General features: G+C 38.4%; 1 protein-coding gene across 1 annotated transcript in view; it reads right to left on the bottom strand.

Annotated features, from left to right (window-relative positions):
• Positions 1–409: 409 nt before the first annotated feature.
• The window catches only part of LOC111154960 (EF-hand domain family member B), a 53070-nt gene continuing 25499 nt past the window's right edge, over positions 410–27980 (bottom strand). The window contains exons 7-14 of the mRNA XM_022514920.1: positions 24770–24899; positions 19239–19322; positions 18596–18663; positions 14919–15073; positions 8530–8737; positions 5541–5753; positions 3711–3892; positions 410–583 (exon numbers count right to left, since the gene is read on the bottom strand). Coding sequence (XP_022370628.1) covers positions 410–583; positions 3711–3892; positions 5541–5753; positions 8530–8737; positions 14919–15073; positions 18596–18663; positions 19239–19322; positions 24770–24899 — 1214 coding nt within the window. The remainder of the gene's footprint in view (positions 584–3710; positions 3893–5540; positions 5754–8529; positions 8738–14918; positions 15074–18595; positions 18664–19238; positions 19323–24769; positions 24900–27980) is intronic.

The raw sequence follows: 27980 nt of genomic DNA, 5'->3' as shown, positions 1-27980 counted from the left end.
CTTACTAAACTTATTATTAAGCTTATTACATTCTGTTATAGTGACACCTAAAGAGAAAAAGAGCAAAAGGTTGAAAGCAAAATTTTGTCAACCTGGTATCACAAACTAGACTTTGAAATTCAGTCAACCAACTAAATGCATAGACTTCTTAAGTATTCTAAACATTACCTTACCTTTGGTAAGGTAAAAGGTTAACTCTAAGTGCTTGTCAAGTTCTTGGTGTTTTATAGAATATAAAATAAATCTTAAAATCCAAAATCAAATTTATTAACAATACACACAGACACAGGAGTCCTACTACAGTGATTGCTGAATTCTAACATAATATCTAAAACCAGAATGGACTGAACATTTTTGATGAATTCAGATTTAACAATTCTTTTGTTTAAATGAATGAACTCCAAAAATATCACATGGTTGTTTTACACTTGACCCGGTCTGCATGTTGTATCTCATCCAGAACATTTCTGATGGTCTCAACACAAACTTCTCCTCTGTGATGTTTTTTTGATGCAAGATTCCATACATTTTCAAATTCTTCATCAGAAAGCTTGACACCAATATTACATAATATCTCTGCAATCTAGAAAAAAAAATGAAGATCAGACTAAGATTTGTGTTTTTAAATTTGTTTTTTTTTTAAGAATTTATTTATTTATTTATTTATTTGACAGAGAGAGAGCACAAACAGGCAGAGAGGCAGGCAGAGGCAGAGAGAGAAGCAGGCTCCCCACTGAGCAAGGAGCCCGATGCGGGGCTTGATCTCAGGACCCTGAGATCATGACCCGAGCCGAAGGCAGTGGCTTAACCCATTGAGCCACCTAGGCGCCCCTTTAAATTTGTATTTTAAAAATATCTTTATAACATCTAATACTATGGATATTTATCCCCCCAAAATTGTGCACCCATACGTGTGTGTACATGTGTGCCTGTTATATATAATAATAATCAGCTATCAAAAATCTCAGTATTTTCAATTCAGGAATCATTTTGTTAATATGAAGATGAGAATATTCACCTATACTAGCCCATATACAAAATTGCTTCCAACTCTTTGTTTTTGGTTGAAAGAAGACTTGCTGGATCTGAGTTCTATCTCACTTCTTATCACTAGGAACTTGTATATGTCATGTCAACCCCTTAAAAATTAGTTTCTCTTCTCTAAAATATGATCATTTATAAAATGTCTCTGGCCTGTTATAAATCTTATAGTTGTAGGTGTGCAAATGTCAGAAAGATAGAGTATGCATGAATAACTGAGCAAACTAAAATTTGAGCATATTGAAAACCAGCAAATTTTGGTTATTAGTAATTTTTCTGCAATGATAATTATTATGGGAAAACATATTTCTTACATCCCAGGGAAAATTTAAGAAAGGAAAGATAAGAACCAACAGTGGAAAGAAATGTTGGAATGAGTAGAGGAAATAAAAGGTGTGGGGGAAAAAATGAAACTAAATTTATCTTTTTAAGATTTTTTTCCATTTATTTATTTGAGCGAGAGAGTGAGAGAACACATGAGTGAGGGGAGGGGCAGGGAGCCTGATGCAGTGGGTGGGGGCTCTATCCCAGGACCCCAGGATCATGACCTGAGCCCAAGGCAGACACTTAACCAACTAAGCCATGCAGGTGCCCCAAAACTAAATTTAAAAGAGGAAAAATATTTACTTTGAGGCATACAGAAAAAAAGCCAGGAGGGAAATGCAAAGAAAGGTTAGTGAATAGGAAAGCCAAAGAAATAGAAGTGCTGCAGAATACATCTATTAAACAAAATTTTAACAAAATTAAAAGATCCCCTAGAAATGATATGCCCTCATGGGAAATTAACAGTATATATCAAATACATTTGAAATTCAGAAAAGCAGAGCTGCCAGCCACTGAAGTTGTACAACAAAAACACCTCAGAGCCCAAGTGCAGAGCTGTGATTTTCCCCCATCCAGGGGCAGGTAAGGACTGTCCCGACAGAGCGAATTCCAGAAAGAGCCCAAGTCAGTCTTGAGCATCCCAGACCTCCACCTCCATTTCCTTTCCTGCTCCTCAGGAGGCATCCCTCCCCTAGTTCCCTATTCCATCACAGTGCACTGATTTGCTATTATTTTCCAGAAGTCCATCCGCTCTCAAGTTAGCATTACTACTCAGCCACTCATTCGGGTTTTCTTTTTTCCTAGAAGTGTGAATTAAAGGATGACTTCCTAGTTAAAAGAATTTTAGGTATCATCCAACAAGCATGATTTTTGTTTCTTTTGGCAACTATTTCATAGGCCCTTTAGAGTAATCAAGGGAAGTGAAACACTTTGGGAGTGTCCCTTCTCTGACCCCTGAATGGACTTTGAGTTCCTTCATTGGGAACACCCAGCAGGCATCTCCTCTGAGTTTCTCCTCCCTTCTTCCTTCTGTCCCCTACCTCAGTGGGAATTAAAAGTTGGAATGAGGGGCGCCTGGGTGGCTCAGTGGGTTAAAGCCTCTGCCTTCGGCTCGGGTCATGATCCCGGGGTCCTGGGATCGAGCCCCGCGTCCGGGCTCTCTGCTCGGCGGGGAGCCTGCTTCCTCCTCTCTCTGCCCACCTCTCTGCCTGCTTGTGGTCTCTGTCTGCCAAATAAATAAATAAAATCTTTAAAAAAAAAAAGTTGGAATGAATGTATTATAATTAAGGTCGTAGTTAGTAAGTTTTCAAGCCATCAATCCTTCATCTGAAGTGCCAGAAGGTACCATATGACTATTTCTGTCTCCTCAACCCTTCCTAGTTCTGAATATGAAAATTCTGAAGAAGCAGTTGCACCCTAGATTACACCCTGCTTTTTATGAGTGCAGACCAAGGCAGGTTGGCCAAGCATTGCTATTAATCTTTGGCCCTTAGAACCTCAGTGGCTATTCTGACCTAGCTGGTTGTTTCTGTTTTATAACCCATGTAGGAAGAAAACCACCTACAATATGAGGACCATGTTTTCTAACAAACAAAAACCAGATATATGGGTTGACAAATGGTGTGGCAACAAGACAGAATAAATAAATCAGTGCTTTCACAGATAATCTAAGACAGAAGATAGCCACTGTACATAAAGAGGGTGCAGAGTGGCCCTTCTCATACTTACTCCTTGGTTTTGGAGATACAAAACCATAAGATACTTACACAAGGAAGGGACCGATCTCTTTTGCTTTTTCTCAACTAAGAATAGTGTTGAGTTCCTCAGGAAAATGTTTTTTTTTTATGCGTAGGTCATAGTAGATATATAATGTGAATGTAATGTTTCCTATGATAGAAGAAAAACTGCTCCAAGAATCATATGAAAACATCAACCAAAACAACCAAACTGAACATTATCCTCAAGAATTGTATTTGGGGGCGCCTGGGTGGCTCAGTGGGTTAACGCCTCTGCCTTCGGCTCAGGTCGTGATTCCAGGGTCCTGGGATCGAGCCCCACATCGAGCCCCACATCGAGCCCCACATCAGGCTCTCTGCTCGGTGGGGAGCCTGCTTCCCTTCCTCTCTCTTTGCTTACTTGTGATCTCTGTCTGTCAAATAAATAAATAAAATCTTAAAAAAAAAAAAGAATCCTTTATTTGAGGATCCTGATGACTTTTGTAACGTCAAAGCTCACATTTTAAACAGTCTAAAATTAAACAGTTGTTGATAAATAAACATTTTCATCTTTGTGTGTTTGTGTGAAGCTGACATTTCTTCCAAATCTTTTGGAATAATATGCTGTACCTCTTTTTTTGATCTGGTCTTGAAGAAGTCTCTTTCAAACGCTCCTTTCTGGCCAAAGACGGTAGGATGTAGTAAGGAATAGGCATTGCCCTCTTCGCCATAACTAGTTCTATCACTGACACGACGAATTCGGGGCGCAGGAATATCAGACCGAATGGTTGGAACACCATAGATGGGATAACCTAAGACACCAATGATAAAGGAAAAAAACCATTCTAAAACTGAACTGTACAATATAGTAGCCACCAGCCACATGTAGCAATTGAGTACATAGTTGAAATGGGGCTAGTCCAAACCGAGATGTGATGTAAGTATAAAATACACACTGAATTTCAAAGATTTAGTACCCCCCCCAAAAAAGTGGCATATTTAATCATTTTATATTAATTGTTGAAAAATATTTGGAAGATCTATATACTATACATAAAGTATATATACTATTAAAATTTATTTCACCTGCTTCTTTTGCTTAATGTAGCCACTAAAAATTTTTAAATACATAGAACTCCAATTATATTTCTATTGGACAACACTATTCTAAAGGGAGTAGCAAGATCTCATTATACTAGAACATATATAGCATGTCTATAAAATCCAGTTAAGAAAAATGCATAAAACTTTAATCATGTCCTTAGTCTAAGGAAGTGATCTTAGCCAACATAAAATAGTCTCTAACTAACTAAGAGTCGTCATGCTCAATAATAAGATATGAGTTGGGATGCCTGGGTGACTCAGTCAGTTAAGCCACTGCCTTTGGATCAGGTCATGATCCCAGAGTCCTGGGACTGAGTAAGCATCTGGCTTCTTGCTCAGTGGGAAGCCTGCTTCTCTCTCTGCCTCTGCCTGCCAATCTGCCTGCGTTTGTTCTCTCTCTCTCTCTCTCTCTCTGACAAATAAATAAATAAACAAATAATAAGATATGAGGTGTTATGAGTTGAACTATATTCTCCCCAGATTTATATGTTAAAATCCTAATCACCAGTACCTCCAAATGTGACTTTATTTAAAAATAGAGCGATTGCAGGATGCCTGGCTGGCTCAGTTGGTAGATCTTGGGAGTATAAATTAGAGCCCCATGTTGGGTGTAGAAATTACTCAAAATAAAAAAAGTCATTGCCTTTGTAATTAATTAAGATGAAGTCACACTGGAATAGAGTAGGTCTCTAATCCAATGTGACTGGGAGTCCCTATAAAAGGGGCCATTTGGACCCAGGCTTTCACACAACAGAACACCATGTGAAGTTGAAGGCAGAAATCAGGGTGATGCAGCAAAGCAAAGGGACACCAAAGATTGCCAGCAACACACCAGAATCTAGGTGAGGAGCCCGGAACAGATTCTCCCTCACAGCCCTAGAAGGAACCAACCCTACCAATACCCTGGCCTCAGACTTCCATCTCCCAGAACCATAGATGATAAATTTCTGTTCAGGTTTGTGGTACTTGTTATGAAAGCCCTAGCAAACTAACAGATGGAGAATGAAGATACAGAGAATTGTTTTGCAAAAGCTCTTCAAATGTTTGAAGGTAATCTGCGTATAGCTAAGAATCACATGGCTTATGAATCTTCTAACACTTGCGTAGTCTGTGTAACATTCAGTGTTAAGGGAATCATCTTACTTGGGTCATCATTAACAATAGTTCCATTCAGCCTGCATTTATTGAGAGAAGACCTCCTGGATGGTTCAAATACAGAACTGAATGAAAGGTCCTAGGCTTTGAGAAACAGCCTAGTGAAGGTAGCAGCTGGGGGCAATAAAAGGACAGACAAAGGACACTTCTATGTTTGCTGATCGTACTTCGAAAACTCAGCAAATAATGTGACATACTCACAAGTAGAAGGAAGAGCCCCTACAACCGCATTGATCTCAGAAGAAGTTGTCTTATAGTGACTAGAAACTTTATCACTTGGCCTCACAAGTGTCCGGAGAGTCTTTTCTGAGCTTCCTGGTTCTTTTAAGACAATATCTTCTGGCTTTATCAGGAGAGTTGGTTCAGATTCTTCAACATTAGCCTCATCAGGATTTGCACAAGCTGGTTTTCTACCTTTAAGCAAAGAGTTGAGGGTGGGGGGCAAATTACAGGAAGAAATCACTATTGGGTGCTTGATGCTCTGCAACAAAATCAGCTTTCCTGGTTAGTTTCTCCTTGCTGGTAGAGACTGAGACTGAGCTGGTGGTCACTGATGCCAGCACCCCACTGTGGAAAAGCAAGGGCAGGCCAATGTCATACACCAGGAAATCAGAACGTGGCCTGTTTCTTCTCACCATTCCACCCACTTTAGTCTAGAATAAAGCTTTTACATCTAAGAGACCAGATGAAAAAATGAAACCTATTTTTCCCTTTAAAAAAAAATTAGAGTTTATTTTTATATTTAACTTGAACTACAGGATTACCAGAGTTGCTTCCAGAGTTGTGCCCCAAGGAGAGACTGGAGAAGACACATGTGGAGTTGTAAATTCCACACATACCTGATGGTGACGGGGAACCCCACGTATTGCAACATTTGGCGAGGCAATGAGAATACAGTGTGAGCTCAGGAACCGATTATATAAATAACCTTCTTCACATCGGTGTATAAAAGAAAACCCTGAGGTAAAACTCAAATTGTAAGACTCTGTCCTTTTGAAGATCTGCTTTGTTGAGTCGTTCTGAAATTTAGGAGTAAATTCCTGGCACACCTTTTTCACAGAGCTGGGAGCTACACCGCTATCACTAGAGGGCGCTGTGGTCTTTCAATCTGTTGACGAGCGCTTGGGGTTTGGGGAAAGCCCAAGCAAGGGTTACAAAGGCAAATTGGTGCCCCAGTATCCGCTTGGGGTGGGAACTGTGGCAAACCAGAAAAGACATGCCTATCTAAAATCTGGAGCCCCCATTCAGCTCCTGGCAATCTGCCATGAACACATTCAGGCTTTGTGTTCCAAAACCTCTAATCTCCTCCCTGCGCCCCCCAAAAAGCAGAAATCTGGACCAGTATGAGAAACAGTGTCTCTGAAAACTGTTTGAAAGCCACTGCCTTAGCATACTTACCCCTTTTGGGGCGCCTGGGTGGTTCAGTGGGATAAAGCCTCTGCCTTTGGCTCAGGTCATGATCCCGGGGGTCCTGGGATCCAGCTATCTGCTTGGCAGGGAGCCTGCTTCCCCCTCTCTCCCTCTGCCTATCTCTCTGCCTACTTGTGATCTCTGTCTGTCATATAGGTGAATAAAATCTTTAAAAAAAAAAGAAAGAAAGAAAGAATACTTACCCCTTTCCTCTGAAAGTCAACAGTAAGTGGAATTGGATATGAGAAAATTCCTGGCAAAACTTTCCTGAGCCCCTGACTGAACCACTGGCCACTGTCTTAGAAGATGGAAAATCTCAAGGACTCCATTGAAAGCGACTGATGAAGTCAGAACCCAAACACTAGGAACAATTTGAAAAATGATCTGGTTTGAAAACAGGCTTCTACTTTCCCCCACTACTCGAAGAGTTGTGCCAAGAAGAAAAAACTCTATCACCCCTTTGTATTTCTGAAAGGACTAGGGTAGAATTGTTTTCTCTAAAATCTTCATTAGGCAAACAAAATCCCCCTACTGTCCTAGCTGCTCGAACAGAAAGGCCATCTCAGAAACTCATAAGGGCTCCCATCATAAATAAGGTCCCAAATTTGGTTTTGGCCTTGCAGAAAGGCATGACCCAGGAATAAAAGTAAAACAGTAATAACTTCACTTTTTAGAGGAGAATATTCCAGAGGAGATAGAAATGTAAACAATCTTTTTAAAAAGTTAATCCTCTCTAATAATCAAGATTTGAACATTAAAGTGAACAAAGTGTCATAATAATAACTAAATTACAAGAATGTTTGGAATAATACTCAGTGGTAGCAAAGTTAGAATAAAACCTCACAGATATGGCTAATAAAATTGCAAATTGGTACAATCATTTAGAAAAGCAAAATGAAAATATAGTTACTTCTGGGACAATAATAACATTCATAAGAAATTAGATATAATTAGAAACAAAGATTTTTGAGAGATGATAATCATTATAGCGTTACTGATATTACTTTTAAAATATCTGGAAATAACCTAAATTTCAAAGAGTGAGGAAATAGCTTAGTAATTCATCTTACATCTGCATGAGGGAACTGAAAATGAAGTTCATAAAAAAGTTTACCATAAAATTATTTAATTCGATAGAAATTTGAAAACTAAATTTTAAAAAGCCAAATAAAAAGGGTACATTCACTATGATTTTATATAGAGAGAGTACATCTATGTGTGTATGTATACACACACACACACACACACACACACACAAAGTTAGTGATGCAGGTAGTCAAGGTGGAAACAGGAAAATATTTGAATAAAGGTAAAGATTGCTTTTCTTTCTCTTACAAAATGCAAAAGAATAAATTTTCTTATGTCAAATCCTATATTACTATTGAGTTTTCCTGGGGGAGGGGAGCTAATTACTCTAAGACAATGGTTTTTCAAACAGCTTTCTGAGGAACTATCTTTCATATTTTGGATTTCGGTATAAACTGTTTTGCTTATAATTTTTTTTTAAGAGGTTACTGTATGGCTCCAAATTAAAGACATAAAACACATAGATTAAAATATGAGTCTTGCTGCCACCCTGTCCCTAGCTACCTGGTTCCCCTTAAACATCATCAAATTCTTTCCTGTCCTTCCACAAATATTCTATGCATAAACAAGCAAATATGTATCTATGTGCATTTTTTTAATATAAAATATTAAAGTTGACAAGAGTCAAGCTCCTAGAAAACTGAAAATATAAAAGCCCATGTAAGAATTCAACAAACTTTCAAAAATTAAATACCTTTAATAATGACCCTCTCTTCATGCTCTTTAAGAGGCATTCTATCTTTCCAGTTAAGAAAATTTGCAAATTCTAGGTAGTTAATCTGCCCATCATTATCCACATCACAGTAGTCAAAGAGCTGGTCCAGGAGCTTCTCATCTAAGTGTAAGCTGGCCTGTTCACAAGCCTCCCGAAGCTCGGCTTTATCTATCACCCCATCTCCATTCTGTTAGACACAAAGCAGAAAAAGATGAAGCAAGCATTGCCTTTAAGAGAAGAGTATGCAACATCTATTATCTCATTTAAGAAAAAAGAAAGAGATCACATAAATTCAAAGAATTTGTCTTATTTTTTACATAAGAGCAGTCAAATATTAAGCGAGATCCTCATTGTGTTAACCTGATATGCACACAGTAATTTGAACCCTGGTTGAAGCAGGATGTGACACAGAACCTTTGTTCATTCTACTTTAACATTTTTTTCTTTAAATCATGCTGTTTACACTGTGGTAGGGCAGGTGTAACCATGATTTGTGCTTGACATTTCATTTAACCAACATTGTGAACTCTTGATAGCTTTCTACATTTTCCCATGCTTTCAAAGTTTTTAACACCTCTGGTGTTCCAACTGAGCACTAAATGGTCCTCTATTCTTTTGTCTGGTAATGAGGAGAAATTCGGGAAGTAGTTATAGGCCAAACACAGGGAGGTAGATTCGAAGACCATTGCCTGTTTGTTGTCAACACTCCTGTGGGCAAGAGGGACATGCTAGCAATCTGGCCACAGTGTAACAATTAGCACTAAAATTCATCCTGGTATGGGGAGCAGGGGAAGTTCCACCTTCTTCCAGACAACAGTTAAAGACAGGAGCACCTACACTAAGTGAAAAAGGAGGGAAATTTATGAAGGCTTTGGGCAGGAGCTAGTTGGTTCACTTGGGAGATAAAAAGGTAGTCTATGTCCAAACCACTCTGAACACTCCCAATCTGATCTGATCTTGGGAGCTTAGCAGGGTCAGGCCTGGTTAGCACTTGGATGGGAGACAAAGGGGCCAAACACATAATGCTTGCTGTTTTAAGATTGTATTTGGTTTATTTGAGAAAGAGAGAGAGCGCAGAGCAGCAGAGAGGGGCAGAGAGAGAAACAGGCTTCCTGCTCAGCAGAGTCATGCTCCATCCCAAGACCCAAGATCATGACCTGAACTGAAGGCAAATACCTAACAGACTGAGCCACGCCGGTGCCCCACATAACACTTGTTAAGAAAGAATGGCAAGACCTGAGGTGTCTTACCCCTCTGCGCCTCCTGGGGGTAAACCTAAAACCCACTTGGAGATGATAGTGAAAGATCTGAGTATTTTTGCAGTGGGTCCCAGCTGCTATTTTTTTTTTTAAGATTTTATTTATTTATTTGACAGATCACAAGTAGGCAGAGAGGCAGAGAGAGAGGAGGAAGCAGGTTCTCCACGGAGCAGAGAGCCCGATTCGGGGCTCCATCCCAGGACCCTGGGATCATGGCCTGAGCTGAAGGCAGAGGCTTTAACCCACTGAGCCACCCAGGCACCCCCCAGCTGCTATTAAGGGAGCTTTGGCCTTCTCAGAGAAGTTTCTGAGACAAACTTCCAAGAGAAAAGATAAATGACTCATTGACTAGTGTTCAGCTCTTATGCTCAGGATTAGTTTTAAAATGCTTATGAAGGTGATCCCTGGAGAATGAGGAACTCACCCAACAAACTCTCGATAAATTCCTGCAGTCGGATCCGTAGGCCTGGAAAACATCCCTGATGCTTATTTTGAAACAGAATGAGAATTTTAAACATATTATCTTGACAAAGGGTTGCAAAGGTCTTGGACTATAGACTCCTTTATGAAAACTTCTGCTACAAGCCCAAGTCAACCAAAAATGCAAACTCCATAGCCCTAGCTGAAAAGCTACATGGGATATGGCAGTTGAATCAAGAGGTCCTCAAAACTGTAATAGATGGTACCACCAATGATGACTTCATTGCCCAATATAGCAATTTGTATGGATTGAAAACATGATAAGGGTCTATTCTCTGCTCATTCTCAGATAGAAATCAAGCTTCTGACTGAACTTAAACCATCCATATTACCACCTTTGCTGCCTGGATCCACGGTTGTACCAGACATGGTAACACACTAATCATTACAAAGTAAATCACACTATGTTTTGGAGGCAAAGGCTACCACACCACATGCCATACTTGTGACTCCTGACAAAAGTTGGCCAGTTTGTCTCATGGGGGGAGGACACATCCACATAAGACATTGCCTCCATGCTCCTGGCATACTGACTACATGGAACCTTTGTCCCCTTTCAAAGCTATTGGTGGTGCATCATACTGATGACACATTTTCAATCTATGGAATTGCTATCCCAGTTTTATCAGCCAACTCCAAACATAAGCGTATGGCCCATGAAATTAATCTAACTCATGTGTTTTGCTTTCTGGACCATTCTCTACCTGACAATGATGTATCTTACAGCCAAAGTGTTACTCAACAATGAGCTGTCAGTCAAGGTATTCAATGAACCTTTCCTACACCCAGCCATCCACAGACACCTGATAGGACTGAGCTTTAGAAAAAACTTTTCAAAAATTGTCTATCTTCCTCACCAGCTTCTGGCTCACACAACCAGTTTTATCACTGAATATAGCTGTCTCCAAAAAGGAATAATCTTATCTCAGCTCCTTCCTGGATAATGATTAGAATAAAAGGAATTGATCCTCAACTCTCTAGGCAACTAATCTTTGACAAAGCAGGAAAGAATGTCCAAGGGAAAAAAGACAGTCTCTTCAACAAATGGTGTTGGGAAAACTGGACAGCCACATGCAGAAGAATGAAACTGGACCATTTCCTTACACCATACACAAAAATACTCAAAATGAATGAAAGACCTAAACGTGAGACAGGAACCCATCAAAATCCTAGAGGAGAACACAGGCAACAACTTCTGTGACCTCAGCCATAGCAAGTTCTTGCTAGACACATCTCCAAAAGCAAGTGAAACAAAGGCAAAAATGAACTATTAGGACTTCATCAAGACAAAAAGCTTTTGCACAGCAAAGGAAACAGTTAACAAAACCCAAAGACAACCAACAGAATGGGAAAAGATATTTGCAAATGCCTTATCAGATAAAGGGCTAGTTTCTAAAATCTATAAAGAACTTGTCAAACTCAATACCCAAACAACAAATAATCCAATCCTTAAATGGACAGAAGACATCAATAGACAATTGCTCCAAAGAAAACATCCAAAAAACACATGAAAAAATGCTCCACATCACTTGGCATCAGGGAAATGCAAATCAAAATGACAATGAAGTACCTCCTCACACTAGTCAGAATGGCTAAAATTAACAAGTCAGGAAACAACAGATGTTGGCAAGTATGTGGAGAAGAGGGAACCCTCTTACACTGTTGATGAGAATGCAAGCTGGTGCAGCCACTCTGGAAAACAGTATGGAGATTCCTCAAAAAGTCGAAAATATAGCTACCACCTGATCCAGCAATTGCACTACTGGGTATTTATGTCAAAGATACAAAGGTAGTATCCAAAGGGGCACTTGCACCTGAATGTTTATAGCAGCAATGTCCACATTAGTCAAACTATGGAAAGAGCCTAGATGTCCATCAACAGATGAATGGATAAAGAAGATGTGGTGTAGATATACACAACAGAATACCACTCAGGCATCAAAAAATGACATCTTGCCATTTGCAATGACATGAATGGAACTAGAGGGTGTTAGGCTAACAGAAATCAGCCAATCAGAGAAAGACAATTATCATAGGGTTTTACTCTTATGTAGAATTTGAGAAACAAGACAGGATCATAGGGGAAGAGAGGAAAAATAAAACAAGATGATACCATAGAGGGAGACAAACCATAAGAGACTTTTAATCCTAGGAAACAAAGTGAAGGTTACTGGAGGGGAGAGGGTGGGGGATGGGGTAACTGGGTGATGGAAAAAAATAAAAAGATATTAAAATTTTCAAAAAAATAATAAAAGGAATTGAAATAATATACTTATTTTGAAAATTTGGGACCCTACTGTGACCACTTGTTGACATGATGAGTCTTTTTATTTCCTCTCTAGATTTTAAATTTCCTAAGTGGAAAGACTGCACATTATCTGGAATAATGTTTGATGTACACTGAGTGTTCAATAAATAACAGAATTAATCCTCTAAGCCAAGAAGATTCATTTAGGAAATCATGGCTTACTTGTTCTGTTTTGTCTTGTGTTTTTCATTAAAGTAAATCTGGGCATTCAATAATAAAAGATTCAAATAATCAAAAATTATCCTACAGCTGTACTAGAAGACCCACATCTTATTACCCTCTCAGAAAAAAGGAAAAAGAGAAAGCTCCTAGAGGACACTGAGCACTGTATTGTGCATATTAAAAGTTAACTATTTAAAAGGTATATCAACATTAAATAATTCTCAGTAATTTCCTCCCTGCTTAATTTAATTTTATCATAAGGAAAATGCCTGGTGGTTCACTAAGATAATCAACAGCTATTAAGATGATCGTCTTGCCTATAATTACATTTAAAGTAAAGAATTTTTAAAAAGCAGAGCACTATGTATTGTGGTATGTTCTCTGATTCATATCACGGCTATCTAAATTTATCCCGCTATCATCTATCATCTTTGTAAGATACTTGTATTTATGTAAAGCTTAAAATGTACTTATTTGAGCTTACATATTTTAATTCTGAAGATTCATTTTTAAATTACCTGTAAATAGCAATTGGTCTCTATTAAAAACCAGAGAAACAGTTGAATACTTACATTTTCTTTAAACACAACTTTGTGAGACATATAGTGAGTGACTGATTGGTGTTTGTCCCTGCATAATTGGTACAAACCTAAATGAGATACTTAACCCACTTTTTATTCATCAGTACAATACATGCACACAGGCCTCTAATCTAAAAACAAATAAAATGAATGGATTAAACTGAATAAGCCAATGAGTAATCAAGATTATTTTAAGATAAAAAATGTGAAGTATGACTTTTCTAAAATTGTGCTCAACATTGGAAGGGGGATACAAATATTGTCTTTTCTTTTTGAGATAAAATAAAATTATTCTACTTTTTTTTCCCTTCTCATATCAAGATTATGATGCACTGCATTATTGCAGGTTTATTTATGAGCTTTTATTTGTTTAAATTAGACTCATTCTAAAGTAGTTTCAGGCTGCCTAGAAAAATAAGTACCATTAAACAGAGCCTCAAAATTGAGGAAATCAGGACAAAGAGAAAATCAAGATGAAATAAAATAAGAAGAAGCACACAAAATGTGTGCTGTTAAGATCATGTTCACAAACTAGATGTGTTTTGTTGAATTGGCTCTGAGCTTCCTGGTGGCCAAGTCAAAAAGGTACTCACAATCAGTACAAAATTCATGCTGCTTATGAGGTAAAAACAAACCAGATACATAAATGAAGCATACTTATTTCCTTTAGGAAGACTGGATTTCTTAATAAAGAGGATACATGTGACAAAAATAAACAACAACATCATGGGCATAGAAACAAAATTGTGTGATGTTTCGCAAGAGGTTTATACAATAGTGTACCTTACCATAGCTAAGGCAGTGCAGCTTTGTGAAAGCAAATCTGTGATGGCCTAAAATGGTGTGAGGTAATTATGCAGGCCCAGATTGATCTGACTTTATGAAAGGACACAATTTAGAGTATGTTGAAAATGGAATCATCTTACACTCTCAAAACTGAAACTACATCCTGCTCCCCCTGGGGAGAAGCATTCCAAGCTTGACTTGGACGCAGACTGTCAGACTGAGTAAGTACTACGCGTACATATTCAGCTTCAGGTATAAACAGCCTAGACCCAGGAGTCTTCCGTGAGGATCTATGATGCCTGCCCCTGCCCCACCACCACCCCCTTGCTCCCAGCACACCACAGTTCATTCTGCCATGGTGGTTCTCAAGTTGTATCAGAACGGCCTGCAGAGCTTGTTAAAACACAGTTGCTAGGCCCCAACCTGGAGTTCCCAATTCAGTAGGTGGGCCTTAGAATGGACATTTCTAACAGGTTCCCAAGTAACCCTGGTGATGATAAAAGGACCACACTTTGGCAACCACTGATCTACTCCAGGGGTCAGCAAACTTTTACTGTCAAGGGCCAAAAGGCAATATTTTAGGTTTTGCAGGCCATTCAGTCTCTGCATTTGTAGTGCAAAAGCAGCCATAGAAAATACTTAAAACAAGTTGTCATGTAAAACTATTTACAAAGACAGGTGGTGGGCTGGATTTGACTCTCTCCAGCCATAGTCTGCTGACCCCTGATCTGCACCAACCTGCCAGGATCTATAAGTCACGCATAGTCCAAGAAACTCCATTCAAATACTGGCCTTATCATAGTGCCTGAAGGCTGCCAGCAAAGTGTCAAAGTTTTGGTAGTTAAATTTCTTCAAGTGATGTCGCACAGCTGCAGTCAGGGCTCTCTGTCTATCCTTGCCTCGAAGATATTCACTCGGAAGTCTGTTATGGATGAGATCACCAGCTCCTATTAAAGGGGGGAGGGGGGAGGAGGGAGTCTTTTATCTCAATTTAAAGTCTGTTAATATTATTCCCATCCTTAAAAAGAGAGATCTAGCAAAGTCTGTGAATGAAAAAAAAAAAAAACCTCATTCCTAAATCTGACATGATTATGCAGCATGACAGAAAACCCTTATGTATAAAAAAGTACATAAAGTAATTGATAAGACTTAATATTTCTGTTTTATGTGACTTCTCTGCTCAGTGAAAAAGTTCTAACAAAATGAATTTGGGCCAGGGAGTAGGGGGAGTGGAAAATCATCAGTCCTATTTGACTATCTTTCCTAGGACTTTAAGCCCTTGTCTCTACCTCTTTGCAGACATTTGCCTACAATGCTGAGGATCTGAAAGCTAGGGCAGAGTCCATGTGGGGGCGACCCTATATGCCTTGAAGTTGACTAAACCTTTGGAGTCCCTTGCAAAAATTGAACTCAAATATCCTATTCCCTCTAATATGAATTTCCAGTCTGCCTCCAGTATGCCTATCAAGCTCGCATTTCTCAGCCCTGCTTCCTGAGAACAACCACCTGCACACCAACCCTCACCCACAATTCTATTAACTGAGTCCCGACCCACAACCCCTCCGTTATCTGGAAGTAATAAACTCTCCAACCCACCTGCTACATCCCTCCAGACCTGGCCCTTGTTTCCCTTTATCATTGATGACTTAGGGGAACTTCCCCAGATTATGACACAAAGAAAGTACAAACATAGACACTGCTTGTAAGCATTCCTTGCCACTCCCTTTTGGGAAACATTCCTTGGATGTTAATGGTGACTGCGATCAGACTAGAGTTGACCATGTTGCTTCAGATGTTATGGCTTGGTAGATGTCACAAGAAGGAACCTTTTGCCTCAGTTCATTTTCTCCTGGCCTATACTCCTCCCTTCCTGCTTTCTTGGGGCAGGATTATGTTGGCAGTTGGCTATGATATTCTAGATGGAATAATTTAAATCACTACATTTGTTGCAGTTTACGGCAACTAATATTTATAGCTACTCTGTGTAAGGCCCTGTATTAGGCTCTGTCAAGAGTCTCTTTCAATAGATACCCGCTGCACCTCTAAGATTCTTACTTATTGTAAAATCAGGAGCTAATCTCACATATTCTGATAAAAGTCACATTTTTACAGGTAGATAGAGGTGAGAAGCCCTCAAGAATGCTGGTTCCAGGAGCTGGGCAAATGCCTCAGACCAAAACATCTGAAATGGAATCAGCTACCATCAGATCATCCTGAAGTGGGCCAAACACAAGCAAGGCTCTGTGAGAGGAAATCAAGACAGTGAGACCGATTTTTGACAAATAAGCATGGCTTCCTCTCCTCCTCCACATTCCTGCCTCTGATATAAACACTGTGGGTGGCTCTTGTGTATAATGGAGATCTTCCTTCTTCCACAAGATGGCCCTTGGTTGAGTTTTTATCTTCAGAGGCCTTCCCTCTCTATTAACATGCAAAAATAACCATCTGATTGGTTGTTTTTTCAACTCCACCTGGTTTTCCCACCATAATCCGACTAGGTGTAACTTCTGTTGAGTGAAATATATGCTGATATCTTCTTCTGGCTCTGCCCTGAAAGAATATGTTTGAAGCTCCTGTCACATCACTTGTAATTATTCGAGTCATCTCTCTCTAGCCAAAATCAAGAGCACAAGTTCTGGCCCTGGGAGACCTATGACCTAGCTACCACACCATGGCTGTCAGAAAAGCCGAGCAAGCTCTTTAATTGTACTCTGCCTGCAACCAATTCCCATTCAGCAGCACTGTCCACCGGTCCTGGAATTTCCTTTTACTTGCCTCTGCTCTGGTGCATCCTAGGAGCAGGCCACAGCCCTTGCACTCTTCCTGGAGGTTTCTTAACATAACCAATAACTCCAGGCCTTAGAGATGAGACATTCCTTGTACTGCTGCTTTTATTTCCATAAGTAAGTGTAACGGAGAAATTGAGGCCCAGTTAAGAAATCAAGATGTTTCTAGAAGTAGCAGCTTTCTGCAGAATAAATGCTATCAGGTTTGTTGTTGTTGTTGTTGTTTTTTAAATGCTACCAGTTGACCCCAATGACAGTCACAAAAGGGGAGAACCGGAGTTAATCTGCATCTATCCATAAACTCCAGGAAAAGTCCAAAGAGGCCTCGGAGTCCCCTTTCGTAGTTAAACTATGCAGCACCAGTGCTGCTATTGATACTTATATATTTTTTAAAATTACTAATGTCAGTGTTCTTTTCATTCTGTAACACTTTCTTATTCCATTTGTAGGGATAACTTCGATCCATTATTGGGAAATTTGTCAATGTTGTCAAATTGTCAAAATGATAAACCATGTGTTGGACTCACCAATTCATGCCATAAATATTTGTGAAAAACGTACTGTGTGCTAGACCCTGAGGATCCAACAGACAGTAAGACAGAGCACCCACCAGCATGAAGCCTCCCTCAAGTAAGCAGTATTTACCACGATGACCTATTTATTTTTTTAGGCCAGTTGATGGATTTCCTAAATCATCTCTTAACCACTCTTACCGGTAAGACAGCCTCTACGATGAACAGGCATACATCAAACATGTAACAGTTCATCTGAAGACAGAACTGAGATACAGTCTCCTAATTAATGCAATTAGTGATAGTCTAAAATACTGTTTCATAAGCTCAATAAATAAATAAAGTCAGTGAGTGGGCTTCAGCTAAAACATTTTCAGTAGCCATTCTTAAACCTTAGCGTACACAAGAGCCTACTGGATCAGAATGTCTGGGCACAGCTATCAGGAGCCTGCGTATTTAATAAATTCCCTGGATGATTTGAATGCAGGTGGACTATAGACTATATTTTGAAAACCACTGATACACAACCCAATCCTGATAAGCTTTAGCATAGTCTTCCCTTTGGATGTTTACCATATAGATTGCTTAGAAATAAAGACAAAATCCTGGCAAGTTTCTTCTGCCAATTTATAGCTTAACTGATTGATTGGCTGGTCGGAAGGGAGTGGTTCTTAATTCTGTGATCGAAGAGTACAATGGTTTCTCCAACTTGCATGTACTTAGAATTAATCCGGGAATATCGTCAAATGCAGTTTCAGTTTCAGGAGGTCTGGCGTGGAGCCTGAGATTCTGCAATGCTAAGAAACTTACAGGGGACACCAACACCCCCAGTCTGCAGACCACGTTCTGAGTAACAAGGGCCTTTTTGAATTCATCAAAAAGCTGCCTCAAATCACCTTGGCTTATTTCATACAAGCCATATTTATTTTCTAAGTAAAGTTCTGAGCCTTGACTACACTTTAGGTATTCATTCACAAAAGCTTTAAACTGTACCTATTTCAAACACGATATGAACATTTTTTTCTTTTTTGTGCTACAAACTGTTCATTAATGTTAATGTAACATTTGAAGCCTTTAAAATTAGAAGTTTGAAGGAAGGAGATGGTTAATTCAACCACATAACTTTGTGAGGATGTTATTGTTTTTTTAAGGAGAAAGTTTGTATATTTACCATACTCCTCAGCACGGAGACAAGCTCCAAACGTGTGGTCTGGGGGAACATTCATTGTTTCTGCAATGCTATCAAAGAAAACAAATCTTTTAGTTAAAATACTCACCACATGGCATCTCTGGAATTTAAAATATGCTTGCCATATGTTTTTAATAGCCTGTATTTCTCCTGTAACCAAACTATGAAGATCAAACAGAAGTTCTCCTGCCCATCTTCTGTCTAATCATCCACTGCACAGGCAATACTTAAACACCTTCCCTGGCTTTCAAAAGCCCGGATTTAAAAAGAAAATTAAGAACGAAACTCAAAGCAGAATATGGAAATAGAGACAGATAAGAAGACAGACAGAGACAGGAAAGAGAGAGAGAAAAAATGTAACATAGTAAGTTAAATTTCTAACACCCCAGAAATAAAGCTTTACATAAAATTCTCTTGCCCTCCTTCTCTGAATGCCCTCTTCATCTCAGAGGACTCAGCACCTTCCTAGAACCCCAGGCCCCAGAGAAGCTAAGAGAGTTCCCTGATGAACACAAAGGGATGACTTTCTTACTTAATGAATAGAACTTAATAAAAAACAAACCAACATTTACCCCAAGAGTACTTCATCCAAAGACATTATCAATTTAAACAATTATTAACTTACGGGTCTAAAACTCTTCCAAGTTTATGCTGAAACTTTTCTTTGAAATCATCAACTCTTTTGGATACAATCTTAGCTCCTTTTTTCCTATAAAATTAGAAAACTGTCAAGCATTTCTATTACAAGGATTCCTGGCAGCCAAATACATATATACAATGAGGAATACCCAACTGTCATTTGTTTTTTTTTTCTTATTATTATTTTATTTATTTATTTACTTTACTTTACTTTACTTTAGAGAGAGAGAGCACCAGTAGGGAGTGGAGGGGGCAGAAAGAGAGAATCTTAAGCAGACTCCATATCCAGCATGGAGACCCACATGGGGCTTGAACTCAAGACCCTGAGATCCTGACCTGAGCTGAAATCAAGAGTTGGACACTTAACCAACTAAGCCACCCAGGCGCCCCTTGGAATACCATAGTATCATTTGGGCCATCAAAACATACACATAATTTCAAGAAAAGTTATATGCTAAAAAAAAAAAAAAAAAGCTGTATATGTTCATTCTTCTATCACTTATATTCTATTATAAAGATAAGTTTACAATTGAATAAAACATTTGGTCTAAAGAATAAGACAAGCAGACTTAAAAATTTTTCAGTAAAGAGGGGCGCCTGGGTGGCTCGGTTGGTTAAGCTAAGCGACAGCCTTCAGCTCAGGTCATATCCTGGAGTCCCGGAATCGAGTTCCGCATCAGGCTCCCTGCTTGGTGGGGAGTCTGCTTCTCCCTCTGACCCTCCTTCTTCTCATGCTCTCTCTCTCTCTCTCAAATAAATAAGTAAAATCTTAAAAAAAAACTTAAAAATTTTTCAGTAAACAAAACCAAGGTGTTAACATCATCATCAAAAATGCAACTACTAAAATTTCTAGAAGAAAATTAAGCACCAAATAAGTAAATAACAGAAGGATATAAACAGATAATTCACATCTAGTAAACAAACATATGGAGACTAATAAATCTATAAAAAAATAATAAGAAAGTGGTACTTTGAACACAGTACATAAACAAATAGAGACAGACAGACAGAAAGAGAGAATACCCAACACTGATTGACACAGCGTATGATAAAACACTTGGTAGATTGCTTGTGCAAATTGCTATAATCCTTTTGGAAATAATTTGGTAATATGATTCAAAAAGCATAAAAATGGTCATTCCCTTTTATCTATGTCTGGGAACCAGCCCTAGGAAGATAATCCACACAACAATTTAAAATGTGGGAAAGTTATAGATATAAAAATGATTGTAGCCTCACTGACTACAAAGGAAAAAAAAAGAAGATAAATGTTTGATCATGGAGGGCAATTATGTTACATTAATAAGAATACACTTCACATGCATTTTAAATGTTAGTTATTAAGAATACACAACAATATAAAATTATTTTATGTTAAGTGAAAAAGCAGGATATAAAATAGGATTGTGCTCTGATTAAAGCTATTCAAACGTTTACACAGGAAGCTACACTAGAAAGAAACACATTAAAAAGATAATGGTTGAATTTTGGTGACAAGATTATGGGTGATTTTATTTTGCCAATTTTCTGTAACATAATTTCATTACTTTTATCACTGTGATTAAATGAACAAGGTTTCTTTTGAGAACTGGAAAATTACAACACTACTATTTAATAACATTGAAATTAATAAACTCTCTATTGTTTTGTTAAGACTAAATACAATGAACATTTAGTATATGTGCTGCCAAAGTGAGCACAAAACAATGAACATTTAATTCTTAAACTCCATTTGCTTTTAAAACTATTTCCTCTACTATAGAAATACCGAGCTGAATAAATTTCTGGAGAAGAGTGACACTCTGTGGAGAAACAAAAGATGAAATACAAAGTAATTCATCTCTTCTGTCTTCATTTACTTCCCATGAGTTCAAAAAAGGGAAAAAAGAACAATATGGTATAGTCGCAATAAATCAATGGCAGTTTAAGGGCCATAATTTGAACAAATAAAGTTGATATTCTAAAATCCAGTTCCAAAGGCATAATTAAGAACATGCAGGGATGAAGCAGGGAAGGAATATAAGTCACAAAGCCTATTCCTTTTGCCCTAAAATTGCCTGGATTATGTTTCTGGGAGAAGTAGGAAGTATCTGCAAGCAGTCATCTATGTCGAAATATCCATAACTGCAACTCATTGCACAGCCTCACAGCGTTCACTAAACAACTTGAAATAAAGGCCTCCATGTGAATTATTTCAATCACACACACACTCACCTATCACATGAAGATTCTGATTTATCAAACCAAAGGTCGTAAGAAGAGTACAGATAGAGGTAGCTTTACAGAGGAAATATGTCCCTTAAAAGTTGAGTGTAAACCAAGTTTACATAAAAATATAAAATTGAGATACCTTAAAATGTAAACATACTTAAGGGTGAATTAGTGAGTTCTTTTTTAAAGTTTTATTTATTTATTTGGGAGAGAGACAGAGTGGGAGGGGCAGGGACAGAGGGAGAGGGAAAGAGAGAGAGAGAATCTCAAGCAGGTTTCACACTAGTGTGGAGCCCAGAACCTAGAGCCTGTTGCAGGGCTCAATCCCATGACCCTGAGGTCATGATCTGATCTCACAACCCTGAGATTATGACCTGGGCCAAAACCAAGAGTCAGACACTCAACACACTGAGCTACCCAGGGTGCCCCAGTGAGTTCTTTTTAAAATCCAGCAAACCAAAACAATAAAGAATTATTGTTTTAGCAATAATTAAGTTTTGAAATATAAGAAGTATGATCAAATAAAGCATAGTTCCAGTAACAACGTTTCCTTGGGGATAGAAACAAGTTGGATGAAAATGAACCCTGAATATTACCTGCTTTTACAAATTCAGTGTATTTTTTAAATTTTGATATAATTGGCATATAACATTGCATTAGTTTCGGGTATACTCAGTGTATTTTTCTATGACTATCCCACCAAAACATTGATAAATATGTCCTTGTTAATAATCTAATGGTTCTGCTCTTAAGATTTTCTTAAGGACCACATTATCAGGGCACCTGGGTGGCTCAGGTCATGATGCCCAAGTCCTGCATTGGGCTCCCTGCTCAGGGGGAAGCCTGCTTCTCCCTCTGCCTGCCGCTCCCCGCTTGAGCTCTCTATCTCCTTCTCTTTCAAATAAATAAATAAAATCTATTAAAAAAAAAAAAGAAGAACCGTATTATTGTTAATGTGTTTATTTCAGGTCTTTTATAAATTGATAGCAGGTTTCTAAGTGGGATAAACCATATTTTGTTATCACCCACTAAGCATTAATTTCTATATTATATTTAATGATATTTATCAACAGTACTTAAATATTTAAATAAATATTTAAATGACTTCTTCATTTTTCCTTTATATGTGGTTTAACTGCTTTAATATTAATCAGTTAACAAATATTTGTTGTATGGCCTCTTTTGTACTCCAAAGAAAACTATCTCATATGGGTTTAATAGAATATTATAAGAACTTACTTGGTGTTTGTGTTTTACCTTTATTGTTTTTGAATAATTCAAGTATTGGAAACTCATTTAATAAAAAAGTAGAAGAGGAATGAAAATCGATATTCTGTGATCACAGAATCCAGTGGCTATAAACCTGGTATAGTGGTTAGGGGCAGTCTCTGGAGCCACACTGCCTGGGTTTTATTCCTACCCCTAAGACTTCTTAGCTGCACACTATTGGGTAAATGATTTAACTTCTGTGGACCTCAGTTTCTTCATCTGTAAAATGGAAAGGATAAAAATTATAATGCACCTACCTCCCAGAGTTATTGGTAGGATTAATTCACTACTATGTAAAGCACTTAGCCCTCCGCATCTGTAACAGGGAGCTCTTATCACCGGGACCAGACAGACAAATGAGCCAGGAGTTTGGGTATCTGTGGGAATGCAGACTTTACGGACATACTGAGACCCATGGAGTCTTGGATGGCCAGTGTCTCCTTTAAAGAGGGCAGAGGGCAAAACAAATCCACTCCCAGCACTGATGTGTAGAAGTGCAAGTGCAAGGTATAGGTTCCTGTGATTGCTGCAACAAATTCCCACAAACCAGTGACTTTAAACAACAAAAACCTTCTCCACAACTCTGGAGGCCAAAAGTCAGAAGTCAAAATGTCAGCAAGGCTGTATTCTTTCCAAAGGATCTAGGGGAGAGTCTATTCATTACTCTTCCAACATTTGGAGGTTATTTGGCATTCTTTGACCTTTCTTGGGTTAAGGTCATATCACTCCAGTCTCCTCCATGAACATCTCTATCACCTCTTCTCTATGTATTTTCCTCTTTTTTCTCAAATCTGCCTCCACCTTCCTTTATAAGGACACTTATCACTGGATTTAGGGTCCACACAGATAATCCAAAATGATCTCTTTATCTCAGGATTGTTAACTTAATTACACTTACAAAGACCCTTTTTGTACATAAGGTAACATTCATAGGTTCTAGGAATTAGAATAAATATGTGTCTTTTTGGGAGGAGGGCACCATTCAAGCCACTACTTCAGTATTTCCAATCTTCTGATTTTTTAAGCATAGTAGGAAATGATAAATTTTTATTGCTAACCTCTCAATGCTTAAATATTGGCTTATATATACAATATAACACAGAAAATAAAAAATTAAGGAACTTTAATTTTCTAGGTAAGTAGTCATATATAGAATTAAGCCATAAAAGTTCACAGTTTGCAAGAGTTAAATCAGATACTCAGGTGCCCAAATAACTACTAAAAAAACTGAATGATAAATGACAGTACAATTGTATGTGATAAGATTGTTTTACAGAGATAAGAAAGCCATATCTTTAAGAAACATGAATGGGGTTGGGGTGCCTGGGTGGCACAGTGGACCAAGCATCTGACTCTTGGTTTTAGCTCAGGTTGTGATCTTGGGGTCGCGAGATCTTGGGTTCATGAGATCAAGCCCCATGTCGAGCCCCACATTGGGTTCTGCGCTCAGCAGAGTCTGCCTGTGTTTCTCTTCCCCTCTCCCTCTGCCCACCCCCTCTAAAATAAATCTTTAAAAAAAGAAAAGAAAAGAAAAAACATGAATAGAGTTGATTCCATAGATGAAAAACATACATATATCTTCAGATCTGCTATTTATAAAGGCACGAAGTAATTTAGAATGACACACATACACAGTATCATGGTTATCTCTGCAAGAACTGGACATTTTGGAAGACATGCTACTATATATATTTTCCTATTAGTTTTATGTTTGAACCATGTCAATGCATTATACCCCTTAAAAAATAAATTTAATCAACAACTCTTCTTTATTTTTTTAAGATTTTATTCGTTTATTTGACAGAGAGAGAGAGATCACAAGTAGGCAAGGAGGCAGGCAGAGAGAGGAGGAAGCACGCCCTCTGCGGAGCAGAGAGCCTGCTGCAGGGCTTGATCCCAGGACCCCGGGATCATGACCTGAGCCGAAGGCAGAGGCTTTAACCCACTGAGCCACCCAGGCACCCTAACAACTCTTATTTAAAGTCCATGTGACATATATTTAGTACCTGTTTCAAGACCCAATATAATTAAACTTACATTTGTAGCTCATGGAGCCAATATAAAGTTTTTGCCATGGCTCTTCCATCATTAAAATGTGGTGTTGGAACCCCATACAAGTTAAACCTATGGAAACTTGATGGGTTATACTTTCGATTCTTTGCTTCTCCTGTGAAAAAAAGAGGAAGCAACACAAATAACCTTATCTTGCCAGAAGCACATTATGCTCTCATTGACGCTGAAAATGAAGAGTGGGAACTAAATGCAATTGTAACAGTGCCAGGATTGCACAGATTTGGCTACAGAGGACAAGCACCCTCCTATGTTAGCTGGGAGACTGGCAAGACAAGAGTTCCTGTGTTAATACTTGGTTAAGTAAGTCAAGAAATGATGTAGGAGAAAGACATATAAATAATGAAAAATTCAGGCCCCATTAATGTTACAGAAATCCTGAAGATCAGGGGAGGTACTGCAGTGCTTTGAGACCCCAGCTGTCCTTTCCACACTGCTAAGATCTGAGAGGCTGTTGTTGTGTATTTGTTGTCACAGAGATTTGGTGAGATCATCAGAACATTGCAGCCCTCCCTTTTCATTATAATCACTTATCTCATATTAGGAACTGAAGCCTGAGAACCCAAAGGGAGGTCTTTATATTTAAGATCTAATACTGTACTTTTTTCAAGTCATGATGTAGTATTAGTTTTCTATTTTCTAGATAAGAAAAGTAAGACTAGGGGTGCCTGGGTAGCTCAGTTGTTGAGCGTCTGCCGTCGGCTCAGGTCATGATGCCAGGGTCCTGGGGTCAAGCCCCGCATGAGGCTCCCTGCTCAGCAGGGGGCCTGCTTCTCCCTCTCCCACTCTCCCTTCTTGTGTTTACTGTCTTGCTGTGTCTTTCTCTGTCAAATAATGAAATAAAATCTTAAAAAAAAAAAAAAGAAAAGACTAAAACTAAAGATCAACTAAAAGTTTAAAGAAATGATGGAGATTCAGCCTCACTAGTAACCCAAACAATGTAAATAAAAACAATAATGTGAAATCATAATTTGTCTCTCAGTTAAGTAAAAATAAAGAAGATGGGAAAGCTCACTATTAAGGAGGATGTGGAGAAATGCAAATTCTAATATACTATGGGTGTGAGGGCAAAGTGGGGCAAAGTGGGGCAGCTATTTGGGTGAATGGTTGACTCTAAGAGTAAATATTTCGAATGCTCATAAATCTAGGAATATATCCTTAAAAAATAGATCATATTCACAAAGATATATAGGCAACGTGACTTGTAATACTGAAAAATATGGTATAGATAACTGACATGAAAATGTAACTAAGGTATTTCATTAAATGGGGGAAAAGGAAATAGAAAAAAGTATATGCAGTGGGGAACAAAACACACGTATATTCTCATATACAAACACCCAAAGAAAGGCATCTGTGAAAGTATCATCTGGGGGCGCCTGGGTGGCTCAGTGGGTTAAAGCCTCTGCCTTCAGCTCAGGTCATGATTCCAGGGTCCTGGGATCGAGCCCCACATCGGGCTCTCTGCTCAGCAGGGAGCCTGCTTCCCTTCCTCTCTCTCTGCCTGCCTCTCTGCCTACTTGTGATCTCTGTCTGTCAAATAAATAAAATCTTAAAATAAAAAAAAAGTATTACCTGTGAAAGATTGGGAATTAAAGAAGATTTTCTTTGTATTTTAATTACTTGTAATGACTAAAATTAAGTGTATTTAAAAGATGTTATATATTTATTGTTATTGAATGGTGCTCTTGACATAGTATTTTAAATAAAAAACATTTAATGTATAAAGCAGGTTCCCCCAAAGCATGGGGAATATCATCTCTCTTAAGTAAAGATAGATGGTTTATTGCATGCAGGTTAGAAAGATGTTCAATATAGCAAATATAGTTATCTCTGGCTAATGGAATTTCAATGTTACATTTACTTTCTCATTTTTTTTGAGATTTGTATGTATGTGTGTGTGTGTATTTGTTTTAATATTTATTTAAGTAAAGTAAACTCTACCCCCAATGTAGGGCTCGAACTCATGACTCCGAGATCAAGAGTCACATGCTCTTCCAACTGAGCCAGCCAGACACCCCAAAGATTTGTTTTAAATAATTTCTACACCCAACATGGGGCTCGAACTTATATCCCCAAGATCAAGAGTTGCAGGCTCTAACAGCTGAATCAGCCAGATGCCTGCCCCATTTTATCGAGATGTTTAAATTCTCTACAATTATTACATGTTTTATAATAAAAAATAAAGCTACTTTCATTAGGAGAAAAAACAAGGACAATATTAAAGAGATTGGATTCTGTGCCTTTTCAAGAGGCCAATGAGGCTTCCATAAAAATCAGCAAATGAAGGTAATGTCAGTCGTTTGATAGTCTATTAGAGCTCTTTTAAAAATAAAAAAAAATCTATACTCATTTTCCTCCAACTGCTAAATGCATATAAGATATCTAATTATAGGTTGTCTACCTGTATTTTACAGGTTGTATTGAAAACAATTAAAAGTCATTGGATTTTATTGTGCAATACATACTAAACTTTTTCAAAAAATGATTAAGATATTTTCACAAGAGAGGGAGAGAGGAAAGGAGGAATAGGGGAAGGGAGGACTGAAAGGAGGAAAGGAAGAAAAGGAGGGAGACAGGGCAGTAGATGGGGTACCAGTGACTGGTGATGGGGTAAGGGGAAGCAGGAGCAGCATGAATGGGAAGGCAGAGATAATCTCAAGACTGGATGTGTTCAAGTGTAGGGGAAGCAGCAAAGACTGGCCATGAAAAAAGAGAATGACAGATTCCAGACAGCAGAGCAATGGGCATAGGAAACAGCCCCAGCTATGAGCAGAATTAGGAGGAAGGGCACATAGAAGAACTATGGTTGGTGTGAGAGGATGAAGAAGGAGGAGAAAAAGTAAAGAATTAGAGAAAGAAAGGATGAGAGGGTCCTTGTGCTGCAGTAAAGGGCAAGTCTTGCTTCTAGCTAATGAGGATTGAGTTCATGAATCAATAACACATACAATCCATTGGCTTTCTCAGGACATACATCAGAGTCTAATTTCCAATCTATTATATCAAGATTCCACTTAGCATCTACATGTCAACAACTAAGTTGTATTTTATAGCACTGTAAACATCTAATGCCTTTTAGTTGCGCTATAGAACACTTCTAGTAATGAGCTGCATTAGACAAGATCACATAGTAGTAGTAGTAGTAGTAGTAGTAGTAGTAGTAGTAGTAGTAGTAGTA

Source organism: Enhydra lutris, unplaced genomic scaffold, assembly GCF_002288905.1.
Source record: "Enhydra lutris kenyoni isolate GAN:26980312 unplaced genomic scaffold, ASM228890v2 scaffoldscaffold39, whole genome shotgun sequence".
Taxonomy (NCBI): Eukaryota; Metazoa; Chordata; class Mammalia; order Carnivora; family Mustelidae; genus Enhydra; species Enhydra lutris.
Note: the sequence above shows the minus strand (reverse complement) of the source record. Positions and strands in the feature narration are given on the sequence as shown.